The sequence below is a fragment of the Osmia bicornis genome, chromosome 7, assembly GCF_907164935.1.
Source record: "Osmia bicornis bicornis chromosome 7, iOsmBic2.1, whole genome shotgun sequence".
Taxonomy (NCBI): domain Eukaryota; kingdom Metazoa; phylum Arthropoda; class Insecta; order Hymenoptera; family Megachilidae; genus Osmia; species Osmia bicornis.
In genome coordinates, this window is record NC_060222.1 from 11,339,168 (window position 1) to 11,353,185 (window position 14,018).

Consider the following 14,018-nt stretch of genomic DNA (forward strand, 5'->3'; position numbering starts at 1 on the left):
CTCTCAGCATGCGCCAACAGAGGTCGAAGTATTTCTTTGATGTGTTCGTACACTCCCATCTTCATCAATTCGGGAACAATGTTCTTTTCATCTTTTTTACTCGTTCCATCGCAGAAGTATTGTAGTTTTGAACAATCTGCGTGTTCACCAAAAACGTGGCTAGGAACATTGTGTATGTCGGCATACAAATTTTTAATTTTCTCAGCGGTTGTTACTTGCTGACTGTATCTGTACTCTGCGGCTTTTACTATGTCGGCACGCATTCGCCGAATGCTGCTTTCAACGATTCTTCTCAATGGATCAGGTGTTGTCATCTTTACAACTTCTTTCATTTTTCTGCAAAAGTTTCGCAACAAATGATTCGTGCATTCAATTTTTTTTACACGAATCTGTGCTTTATATGGATCTGCATCTATAATTTTTTTATAAACGCTGGTGTCCCCATCAGCAATCTGTGGAATAAATCAGTCCACGTTTTTCTACGCTGGTCTTGAAGCCTTCGACTATAGCGTCACTTTCCATAGCCGTTGATGCTTGGCTTGCGCGCCAATTTTTGAAATAGGTGTGCTTTCGTGGCTCTTCTTTCTTTTTCGCAGCACATCGACAAATCCTGCACACCTTGTTTCTCACACCGATAAATAAAACTTTCTTCGTGTGATATCCAATTATAACGCCGACTCCAGACGCGGAATCGTACGTTCCAGTCCGGTATGATCGTTTCATCCAGGTTCCATCGGCCACAACGGGGATGTGAGGGATTCCACATCCGGAAACAATATCGCCTCGTTCAATGGCCAAGCGTTTTTCTTCCTCTGCCGCTGTTACCATCTCTTCTTCTGCAGCAACAATTAATGTTTTCACTATTTGATCGTGATATTTTCTAAACTCTTTCTTCGACATGGAGGGTATGTTCATCGCTGCAAGGAACTCTTCCATTTGGGCATAACTGCCTCCATTCACAATTGTTCCAGCAACGGCACGCTGGTTTGTTTCCATGTGATTGCTTTCATCAGGTTCACTGTGGATTTCACCTGTATATTTGCACATATCGCACATTACACTGAGGGTGGTCCTCAGTCCCGACCGTTTCATGCCGGTTATTTTCAGGTGTCTAATTCCACAGTCTTCCCTGTTTTTGGCATGGTCACCTATTTTTTGCAATTCGGCAAAGATGTGCTGCATGTCCACGATACTCAAGCCACTTGGTAGACAGAATTGTTCTTCAGGCTCGTTCGTTACAGTTTTTTCTATGATCAATTCTTCATTTTCGGAAGTTGTACCTTCTATATTGAACCCATCATCTGTATTGTCTGTTTCTTCAATTTGAAACAATTCTTCCGTCGTTTCTTCAAACATTTCTGTAGAATTTGCCGGTTCTGTTTCATCATCCAATGGCAAGTAAATTTTCTCGGGAGTGTATTTTTGTCCATGGGATGTTGACGGTTCTGAAATATTCTGAAGGGCTAAACGCCGTCTTCTTTCGCGACATGCTCTTTTTTTTTGAATATCTTTTCGCACTAATTGGTAATTTTGGCCGACGACTTTTATTTTTTATCAAACACTGATCTTCATACTGATTTCGCATTTCTTCAACCATGACAATATTTTCAGTATCACTCATTGTCACTATCTCACAACAATATTCACCTCTCACTTCAGTTCACACTTTCAAAGCTTTGAAATAAATTCAATGATGCAATCTATTCCTTGCTTCGAATGCAACTATCGTGAAAACTGTCGCGAAGACGTAAAACACAGTACCGAGAAACAGAGGGTACCGTGATGGGGAGTGTTTCTAAGGACTACGAAAGAAAAGAACAATAACGTCGATATTTATTATAAAAAAAAAGTTTTGAAGTTGTATTCATTTATAATATTATAATTTGAGATTGTAAGAAAAAAATATAACATGAAAATAAAAATTCAATCTGTAAAATTAGAAATTAGAAATTAGGAAAGGGTCTATTTTATAAGTCAATGACCACGGTCCTGATCCCCACCACCATGCGAGTGCTTTCAGCATCCAAGACAAGAGACAGTCGAGATCCAACATGTCTGAAAGTAACAAGGTAATAACAATGTTACGTTATTTGTATATAAATTACTTTCTTCACAGATGGTTATAGACAAAGAACAAGAAAAGGAAGAAGTTAAGGAAGAACAAGAAAAGAAACAAGTTATGGAAGAAAAAGGAAAGAAGGTTACAGAACAAAGAGAAAGGAAGGAGGAGGTTAAAGCGGAAGAGTCTAAGGTTTCCATGTCGCAAGTAAGTAAAAACGTGATTTTTCTATGTAATAAATGTTGCACAATTAGATTCACGTGAAACGGAAATCATTTCTACAATAGTAGCAGATGAATTTCCACGATTGTTTTTTGTTTTCTAATAATGTCACAATTCTAATACAGTTCATTATTATATTTCAGATCAAAAAAATTGTGAAAACGATGATGTATGGAGGACGTCACGGCGGCCGTCACGGCCTGTAGTGGAAGAGGCGGCGGGCGGCCTGTAGTTTTTAATATTTTTTAATTTTGTTTTTTAATATTTGGTAGTTTTAATTTTCAAATATATTATACTAATAAAAAATCTAAATTCTTACATTGTTTCGTCCGACGCGGAATACAATGCACGATGTTTCTCGAAGGTTGGTTTATGACATGAGCGTGCAAAACAAATTCTGGTAGAGATTAACTTTTCCGCATTTTTATTAAATTTTACAACCGACAATTTCACTTTCGCGCTACAGTAAACTTTATTTTCTCGAACCTCTTTAATCCTAATACAATAGCTCCGAATTTTGCGCCTCGCCGTCCCAACAGTCGATCTCAGTGTCCAAAATTAACTTGGCGGACACGTGTTGTGTAGCGTCGCGTACCACAAGGTTTAGTTGGGCCTTACAACCCCAACAAGGAAACAATCCGCGCGGCGATACGCAACACAAGTTTCTACGCGTTCGAAGAAACATTTTTGGTCCTTCGAGCCGGATACACGGTCTGTGGAAGTGCAGTGCGCATACAGGATACGCGATCTGTCAACGTGCAGTGTACATACAACTTTATTAGTGGAATATTAGCATCACATTATAACACCGGAGTTAATCTGTCAACCATCCAATCTACCACCCGCGCTGGGGGATTCCAATCGGGAGCGAAGCGACTACAAACCGGTGCCCGCAGACGCCTCGTCAACAAGATCGTGCAGTCCGGAGACGATTTTCGCAACCGAAATCCAGTTAAGGTAGGCTCGTCATTGATTTGCCAATCGGGTTTTATCCATTCTTAATTTCCTCGTCCGAAACCTTTTCGTTTTCCTAAAAATGCCGAACACAAACATGTCGACCGCCAACGAGAGCGAGTTGCGCATCCAGGTGTTAAAATCGAAACGGCGAACATTCAAAGCACAAACTACGATGTTATCGAACTCCGTCAATTCGTATCAAGACTCCGCAAGCGAACGAGTCAAACTACGCAATCGAATCGATCGCCTACACAAACAATTCGAAACGTTCGAAACAATTCAAGATGAATTGGCCCTTCTCGAAAACGTCGAAGACGCGGAACGCGAGCGCGAGACAACCACCGAATCATTCGACAACGCGATAGCCCTCGCGACCGTCTTACTCGAGGGTTTGAATCAGCCCAGATACCGGCCCAACACACCGGCTGGAACCTTTGACGGCACAGTCTCACCCGCACCGACCACATCATCCTTCGCGCTACCGGTTCAGCTTCCAAAAATCGACCTTCCGAAATTCGACGGACGCCTCGAAAAATGGATTACGTTCAAAGACGCGTTTCAAGCCATGATCCATTCGCAAACAGGGTTGAACAATGTCCAAAAATTGCAATACCTTCGTTTATCACTAACCGGACGAGCGGAATCTGCCATTGACGCGTTTACAGTAAGCGAAGAGAATTACGAAGCCGCTTGGAACCAATTAAACGACATTTATGACAACAAGCGCGTGCTCGTTCTTCGTCATGCATCTCTGCTACGCGACACTCCACCGATGACCAACGACTCTCCGGAAGCCATACGCGACTTTGTCAACCACGTCCAACTACACATTCGATCCCTCCAAGCTCTCGGTCGGACTTGGGAGGACATGGCAAGCGACTTCATCACGAGCATGATGATTTCAAAAATGTCCACCGAAACGCGGAGGTCATGGGAACGCACACTCACAGACACTGAGGTTCCCAAAGCTTTAGACATTCTGAAACATTTACGCATCGCGTCGCATCAATCAAGGGAAACGGAAACATCGAGGAATTCGCAACGTACGGAATATGCGCGCGAACCCGCGAAGTACCCCTTACAACGATCTCCGCGATCAATTCAAAGACCACTACCACCTTCGAGACACCAACCGTCACCGTCGCGATGGTCACCTCCGCCCGCGAAGAAATTCAAACAGGCATACGTGACATCCACCGCGTCAAATTGCAAGGTGTGCAATGCCGGGCCGCACGCTGCATATCAATGTCCGAAATTTCTGAACATGGGGGTCGAAGAACGAATACAAGCAGCGAAGGGAGCAAACCTCTGCGTAAATTGTCTCCAAACGGACCACGCGACGGAAGATTGTCGATCTGGGGGGTGTCGGGTTTGTCACGACCGACATAACACAAAACTCCATCGCGATGCTCCGCCGCGAGAAGAAGGAAGGAAATCTTGACTAACACCCTCAAACGCTAGCCAACCAACCTCACGACGACAAAGCATTTCCATGGTTTCAAATGGGCAAACGAACGGCTTAATGGCAACCGCGATCATTCAGGTGTTTGACAATGACCGACGATCGATTCATTGTCGCACCTTAATTGATACCTGCTCCAACGCCAACTTCATGACCGAAACGCTTGCAAGGAACCTGCGGTTGCCGTCGACACAGGCATCCGTGGGAATCCAAAGCCTCAACCACTCAAACACGACCGCCAATAAACTCGTCACCGCGACCATAAAATCCCGACTAACGAATTACCAACGAACGCTGGCATTTCTTGTAATTTCACAAATCTCAGAATTTATACCGGATACTCAAATCGATCGATCAAGGCTACAAATACCGGCAAACGTGAAATTAGCCGATCCACATTTCCAACAACCGGGCAGAATCGACATGCTAATCGGAGCTGGACCAGCCTTATCGTGTCTTAGCGTCGGACAACACGATTTGTCTAATCGAAGCGGTCACGATTTGATCCTGCAAAAAACGCAGTTCGGTTGGATCATTGGGGGGAATATTTCAAATGTCACCTCACACCAAACACGGAAGGCCTTTATCACGAATTTGGATTTCAACCTCGAACGATTTTGGGAAGTAGAAGAGGGCCCCCACACACAGCATCTCTCATCCGAAGAGCGCGAATGCGAAATTCATTTTAAGGAAAATTTTCGGCGCGACAATTCTGGGCGATACATTGTCGCGTTACCGTTCAACGAAAAGCGGAATCAGCTCGGGGAATCTCGGTCGAGCGCTCTGAATCGTTTCCTTTCACTCGAACGAAAACTAAATCGCAATCCAGAATTAAAGGAACAATACACTGCGGTCATGAATGAATATCTCGCGCTCGGGCATATGACGCAGGTAGAAAACGCCGACACACCCGGTTTCTACCTACCACACCACGCGGTCATAAAACCCTCCAGCACGACCACGAAACTCCGCGTAGTTTTCGACGGATCAGCCAAAACAAGCAACGGATTGTCATTGAACGACGCGTTAATGGTAGGCCCTACCATTCAAGACGACCTATTCTCCTTACTCCTACGCTTCAGAATGCATGCATTCGTTATCACCGGAGACATTGAAAAAATGTACCGCCAATTCCTCGTACGAGCGGAGGACCGCGCGTACCAACGCATCTTGTGGAGAGACGACCGCGGCAATCTGAAAACGTTCGAATTAAATGTAATCACGTTCGGACTCTCGGCGGCCCCATATTTAGCGATAAGGTGCCTTCATCAGCTCGCAGATGATGAACAAAACAAATTCCCAAACGCAACAGCAATTGTTAAGCGAGATTTATACGTCGACGATCTCCTCACCGGTGCCGACACCTTAGAAGAAGTTCGGCACATTCAAAACCAAATAGGCAAACTGCTCACAAAGGGGGGACTTAACATCCGACAGTGGGCATCCAACGAACCAAACCTTCTCGCAGGAATTGATGCGGATCAAATTCATCCAAAAATCTTTGGAGATACTGCGATAATGAAGACATTAGGTTTGTCCTGGGACGCGCGAAATGATACCATTCGATACACCGTCGAGCTTCCGGCCACAAACAAGGTCAGCAAGCGAACCATCTTATCGACCATTGCCAAAATCTTCGATCCATTAGGCACACTTGGACCCGTTACGATCACCGCCAAACTCTTGATGCAACGTCTTTGGCAATTAAAGGTCAGCTGGGATGAGTCGCTTCCCGCCAACATCCATACCGAATGGACTACATATGCCACCGAACTACAAACACTCAACAACGTTGAATTCAGTCGTCACGCAGCATTGAGAGAATCTCAACGAATGGAGATTCACGGATTTTGTGATGCAAGCGAACGAGCGTACGGAGCCTGTTTATACTTGCGTTCGATAAATAGATCTGGCCTCATCGAAACGCGCCTCCTTTGTGCGAAATCCCGCGTCGCACCTCTAAAAAGCATCACCCTCGCTCGCTTAGAACTGTGCGGTGCCGTACTACTAACATCGTTATATGCAACCGTCCGCAAGGCCATCACCCACAACATCCACGAAGTGTTTCTATGGACCGATTCCACTATCGTACTGAACTGGATCAACAAACAACCTTGCACGTTAAAAACATTCGTGGCCAATCGCGTAGCTGATATACAGAAAACAACAGACATCGCGTTTTGGCGCCACGTCAAATCAGAAGACAACCCTGCGGATCTAGTCTCTCGAGGAGTAACACCCGCACAATTCCTCCACAACTCCCTCTGGTTTCACGGACCCAAGTGGCTTTCAACCGATCAGATCAAATGGCCAGAGTCAAGATACAGCACATCGAACGAACTTCCCGAACTAAAGAAACTCACGTGTCTCGTAACCTCAACCATTCGAAGCGACGAAATACTCACTCGGTACTCCTGTATCAAGAAACTCACCCGCATTGTGGCCTACTGTCTTCGTTTTCGCCCCAACCGACGCATCGCCGGACCTTTAACTGTCGAAGAAATTCGAGACGCCAACTTAAAAATCATCACGCTCGTACAATACAATACATTTCAGCAAGATATCAAAGACCTCAAAACCGGAAAATTCCACCCAAAGAGTAAACTTCGGTCTCTCCACCCTTTTCTGGACAAAAGGGGAATGTTACGTGTGGGAGGGCGATTACAACACTCCAATTTACCTTTTGCACAAAAACATCCCATCTTATTACCAAGGGGAAATCATTTAACCGACCTCATCATTCGTGAGTCTCACGTGAAAAATCATCACTCAGGCGTAACGGCAACGTTATATAACGTCCGACAGAAATACTGGCCCATCGACGGTAAAAACACCACACGGAAGATCATTCGTCAATGCGTAAAGTGTTTCCGGGTCAACCCACCCGCCGTCGAATACCTCATGGGTAATCTACCTGCGGCACGCGTCACCGAGAACCGACCGTTCTACAACTGCGGAGTCGATTACTGCGGTCCTTTCTATATCAAAGAAAGACGCTACCGAAACCGAGCTCGAGTCAAAACCTACGTCGCGATTTTTACCTGCTTCGCCACTAAGGCCGTACATCTTGAAGTAGCGAGCGATTTAACAACGGAAGCTTTCATCGCGGCCTTTAAACGTTTCATTGCACGACGAGGACTCTGTCGGAACGTTTACTCCGACAATGGAACAAACTTTATCGGCGCGGACAACGAGTTATCGGAACTTTACAAAACCTTATCAGACGACGAGAGGTTGCGTAGATTTCTCACAGATAAGGAAATCTCATGGCATTTCATGCCAGCATTATCACCACATTTCGGCGGATTGTGGGAGGCCGCAGTCAAATCCTTCAAACATCACGTCAGACGGGTAGTCGGCGACGAACTCTTCACATACGAACAATTCAACACATTTGTAATTGAAACCGAAGCCATTTTAAATTCTCGCCCGCTCACACCTCTTTCAACCGACCCCAATGACCCATCCGCTCTCACTCCTGGTCATCTCTTGATTGGTAATTCTTTGACTTGCCCTGCCGAGACTGATTTCAGGACAGCACCGACCAATAGACTTTCACATTGGCAACACATCCAGAAGGTTAAACAAGACTTCTGGTCTAGATGGCATAAAGAATACATCCATCAACTCAACGTTCGGCAGAAATGGACCACAGGGTCCCACAATATCAAAGAAGGGACAGTGGTCGTTCTCAAAGAAGACAACCTTCCCCCCCTTTGTTGGCACTTGGGTCGCATACAACAAGTGCACCCGGGGGCAGACGGCATCATCCGAGCAGTTACCGTACGAACAGCAAACGGAGTCTACAAGCGGAACGTCAAACGATTAGCACCACTACCCGACGCAGAATCTCGCTAACAATAAGACGAACCTCACTCAGAAGTTGGAACGGTGAGACCCATACGCAACATCGAACAACCCATCGTCGCGATCAATGTTGATCGATCCTAGCGATCAACGGGGGGGAGCATGTTTCGTCCGACGCGGAATACAATGCACGATGGTTCTCGAAGGTTGGTTTATGACATGAACGTGCAAAACAAATTCTGGTAGAGATTAACTTTTCCACATTTTTATTAAATTTTACAACCGACAATTTCACTTTCGCGCGACAGTAAACTTTATTTTCTCGAACCTCTTTAATCCTAATACAATAGCTCCGAATTTTGCGCCTCGCCGTCCCAACAGCTCGAAGACATGTCATAAACCTGGAGACCTGAAGAGTCGGTCAGTAACACGTGCATAACGGCATCTGCTAAACAAAGGTCGACTTGAAGGAAACCATGTCACTCCGTCAAACCTTCGAGAACCGCCTCCTTCCACAAGACAACCCACACCCTCTCTCCAAGAGGGGTGGCCAAAGGGCGTACACGCGAGTCCACAATTTTTAGAAAGGGACGTTGATTGGAAAAGGCAAAAAAATCAGCAACGCCTTGGACAGCACTACGAGGTGCCATGGCAAACATCGGACGGTTTGCTCGACACTTCTCTTTCGAACGTCGCATCGTGGAGAACACAAACTTATTTAGTTTCAAAGTACAACTGGCATACGAAATCGGCCACAGAATAATCGTCATTCACGTCTAGCAGTCGAGACGTGAATTAGATTTCTTTCTATTGAACATCGTTCGGTTCAGGTGTAGTGGCATACGAAATCGGCCAAATTCAATACCTACACATTTATCGGCAACAAAAAAAAAGAACAATCGATCACAGTGTCCAGGATTATCTTGGCGGACACGTGTTGTGTAGCGTCGCGTACCACAAGGTTTAGTTGGGCCTTACAACCCCAACAAGCAAACAATCCGCGCGGCGATACGCAACACAAGTTTCTACGCGTTCGAAGAAACATACATATCTGTTTATTTCTTATTCTCTTTGTACCCAATCTTCGGCGAATAATCGCGATGTTCCGTGCAATAGAACAGTCCGTCTCGCCAAGCCTTCGGTATCGTCATCTTCCTTTCTCACTCGCACTCGCACGCATTACGCCGTCCGCGCGATCAGCTGTCACCGGCGAGCATCGGCCGCTGATTCTTTGTTTTGTATTTATAGACGCGTTTAGAATTAGTGTAACTGTAATGTATAAGTGTAGTGTTACGTTGCGCGACGCGAGGCGAGCGCGCAACGTAAAAAGATAAAAAGAACGAAAAAGAAAAGATTTCAGTTGTTAATTTTTCTTGATTTAATTAATTAATGAGATGAGAAAGGTCTCGCTGCCACCAGCTCTGGCCGCGTATGACGCGTTAACGTCCTCTACGATCAGAACAATTTTAAAAGACGGAAATTTAGATATTTATTCCCGTTGGGTTCGTCAGTGTTCTAGGTCCCGTACGGGTCCCTCCTTGAAACGTTGTGTTGGGGTTAGATTAGATGTAACGAAATGAGGATGGTAATTGAAAGAAATGTTAATGCTGTTTAGTGTGCAAAAATGAGATGTAATTCAAAAACTATTGAAAGTAATACAAACTGAAAATGACTATTGAATTTAATGCTGTTAATTTCTGGCAATACTGATATTTACTATTAAATGAATACAATTTAAAGCAATACTGGTTTACAAGGGTAAAGATGCTTAATCTATTTTATAAAAGTGATTCGATCAGAAAAGATGTTTTTCCTTTGATTTACAGTTGGACTTTCAAATATAATTTCGAACAGAATTTTGTTGATACATTAGTGTTAGACGGATCGCTCGACCAAATATAATAGGAAGATGGAAAAATTAGCGGTATCTATCCGCGAGGTAACGACCTGAATGGAGAGGCTCTCACAACCCCGAAAGGCTTTACAGGTCGCTCCTGATAAAATAACGTAGTCGAACAATCGTCACACACACGCAGTCGCGATAATTCAAAATTCGGATTATTAATATAGCGTGTAATTTGTAATTCGGTACCTGAACGTAAGAATCGAGACGATCTAAAATGGAGAGACTCTCATAACCCGAAGGCTTGATAGACCGCCCGTTTTGCCGTGTTGAAAATTCAATAATAATGCCGTGCTCGACAAATTAGTAATAAACAGGCTTACCGTGAAACTGTAGAATATAGTATATGACAAAAATCGTTTGCTATGAAATCGCTGAATAATCGCTGTTGAGTCTGGAACACCAAGAGAGAAGATGAGGAACCTGTCGCACTAACACTTGTCGCGCGCCCGATTGCCCTTTTTTGCGAATGAAAATTTAACTAAGACAAACACAAGACGATTACGATTTTCGAAAAGGTATAATTATAAACGCGAGTGAATTTAATACGAAAAATACGCGAACAAACGGATTAAAATAAAGAGAAAAGATAGAGGTTTAATAGTATGAAAATGGCTTTACGTGCGCGTCACTGAGTCTTTGTAACGTATTTCCGAATTTCACCCTCGCGACACTCTGCCTACGGATAAGACTTGCCGCGCAGCTAAATCACGTGAAAGTACAAATTACAACTCTATCTCTAGACGCACGGGCTCCCGTCACGACTTACTCGATTGTTCGACGAAGAGTGATCAAAATCGATCGCGATCCTGGCCGGAAGGGCCCGTCGCGAGGACGATGTCCTGCGTGGGGACATCTCAACAAATCATAGTGTGTGACGGTAGCGTCACGTGCGTCGCTATTGGTTAAGGGCGCGTACCAGACGAAATCCTCTAGATCATATTCTCTCTCTCTTTCGGTGTTCCATCTCCGTCTAACGGCCTTTCGGTATTTCTATGCCGTAGAATTTCTGGAATATTCCATTCTCATCAATAATTCCAATATTAGATATAAAATGGTGCGATTATCAACTAATAGTTTAAGTCAGAATTATTGAACAATAAATATGATAGTTATGTGTGAATAATGGACCGGCTATCACGAGGTTCTCTAATTAACAATTGGCTTGTCCATAATCATTTTGTTCGCAAGGAAATCGATCAACAATACGAATTGCGGTGGTAGCGCGAGTTGTTCGTTAAAAATCCTAATAGCATACGATGATTTAACTGATAATTTCAGCAGTATTCAATTGTTCGATATTCGAATATTCATTCCTGTATTCGCAGCGAACTTTGTTCGAGAACATTCTTTCTGTTCAAAATCGTACCGTTGGGTCTTAGTTTCCGGTAATTCTTAGAATTCAATACAATGACTTTTATTACTCTGTGTGACCCTTCGTCTCTAAACAGTTCTCGAATGTTGCTAACGTTCGCGGATGAGGGTTCTCATTCCTCGCCCTTTGCACTCATTCGAATATTTGAATTTCATGCTATTTCATACTTTCATTCCAACTCTCAATTCGCACATACGATCGGGTTTGGGACCGACTGGCGCCTACGCGTGAAAAAGAGGAGAGTATCGGTTAAAAATCTAAAAGATAAATTGATCTTTACACTTTTGCGCAGTTAACCTGAGAAGACCCCTGTAATGCGAAGCACTGGCTAACTGCGGAGCGAACGCTGTTTATGATATCTCTCCTCGGTCGAAACCGAGTTTTTGTCTATTTCGAAATCTGTTACTACGCAGTTGAGCACGACGATAGTTTCAAGGAGGGGTAATAACTAAAGAAGAGAATTAAGAAATGTAAAGAGAATAAAGGATAGAAAAGACAAAATAGAATAATTATAAACTCAAACTCTTCCCTGTGCATTTCCCACATGAAGAAGTCTCTCACAACCCGAAGGCTTGATGGGAAAACACAGAGTCGAGGAGAAAATTAAAATGATGTAGAAGTGATTTGCTCCCCGCACGCCCCTTACATGAGGAGACTCCTATAACCCGAAGGCTTGATACGGGCACGTGAGGCGGACAAATTTGTTAAATTTTCCAGACATGACAGTAGTGTAAGAGTTAGTCAATAAATTAGTTTTAAGCGAAAGTGTTGACATTATTAATGTCCTGTAGTTTTCATTCCAATAAGTTTTGTGGTCGCGTACGTTATGTGTATTATTTCGTTCTTACTGCCTCTCTTTCGTTAGCGCTGTCCTTTTGTATGCCCGACAGGAATCAAAATCTCGTCAGTAAATGATAGATACATTAATAGGAATACAAACAGCACATTTATATCGCCTTCTATGTCTTTTTGCATATAGAATATGCGAAATATTACAAAATGTGCAAGTTTTATAATTCATTTATCTGGCATATCTCTGTAATTCCATTGATAAAAAAACATGATTATAGATATGAATAAAAAAGATTTATGGTTGCACACATTAATATATGTATTGTTTTATTCTCAGACTTCTTTTTCGGCTCGAGCCGATTCATTGTGCTGATGGTTAAAATTGTAACAGGTCTGAACAGCGTAACAGAAGTCTTCATACGTTGCGGCAACTATGCCTTACTTGTGGCTATATTCGCGTAGCCGTTTGTGATGTCAAATTAGAATTTACATTTATCGACTGATTTCTGTTTTTATCGACCCTGATGATAACGTGGTCAAATATACCATCAATGCCTCTGACGGAAAATCAGTGAACTATTCTTACGCCTATTTGACGTCTGATGCGTGCAAATCGTAAATTTCGTTTTACGTCTTCCAGAAGTGATAAATTGTGAAAAAGTTTTCGGAGGCGGCGCAAAATTAAAAACTTTTCCTCTACTAGGAAGATGCTAACTCCGGCGTCGGCAACCTATGATAAATCACCCATTTGATAATTACAAGTAAACAATATTCAACGGTAATCAACAAACCCATTGCGAATTAACTATACTGCAGTTCACGAGTGACCGCACTTAACTCGCACAGCTAGTGACCTACTGAGGTCTAGGGAGATTTTTAATAGTGCGTGTGATTCCCCTTTACAGCTTGCTTCTTACTTTGCGTTCACATCATTTTTTTTGCGACAAATAATAGGAATTTCATTGTATCGTGAAACTTTACAATATCATCATCGGTTATCAGTTATCGTACGTCATATATTTCTGCCAACCATTTATATGTTCGCAAAGTATAATAAGAAGCAAGCTGTAGAGGGGAATAAAACACGTTATTAAAAATCTATCTAGACCTAGTGAGCGGCGCTAGTAAAGTATGATCTCTTGTGATCTGCAGCATAGTGCATGTACATCAGGAGTGCTGCCAATTTCTCATATAATCGTTACAATTACAAATGTTTTCAGCCGGTCCTATAATTTTTCTCTTACGACTTATTAATTACCAAGTTTGCCATACTGCAATCAAATCGTTATTGGCAGCATCGTTTGTTCGCGTATTTTTAATTTTGCGCCGCCTCCGAAAACTTTGAAATGTATTTGGTATCCTATTTAACGATTAAGTAGATATTATTAATAGCTATGGAATATTGGTATAAATGAAATAGAAATTATTTTACACTTTTTAG

General features: G+C 43.2%; 1 protein-coding gene across 1 annotated transcript; it reads left to right on the forward strand.

Annotated features, from left to right (window-relative positions):
• The first annotated feature begins 3,317 nt into the window (after window positions 1-3,317).
• LOC123987963 lies at window positions 3,318-4,679 on the forward strand. Its single transcript, XM_046286389.1, has one exon. It carries the CDS (start codon window positions 3,318-3,320, stop codon window positions 4,677-4,679), a length of 1,362 nt encoding a protein of 453 aa, XP_046142345.1.
• Window positions 4,680-14,018: the final 9,339 nt, after the last annotated feature.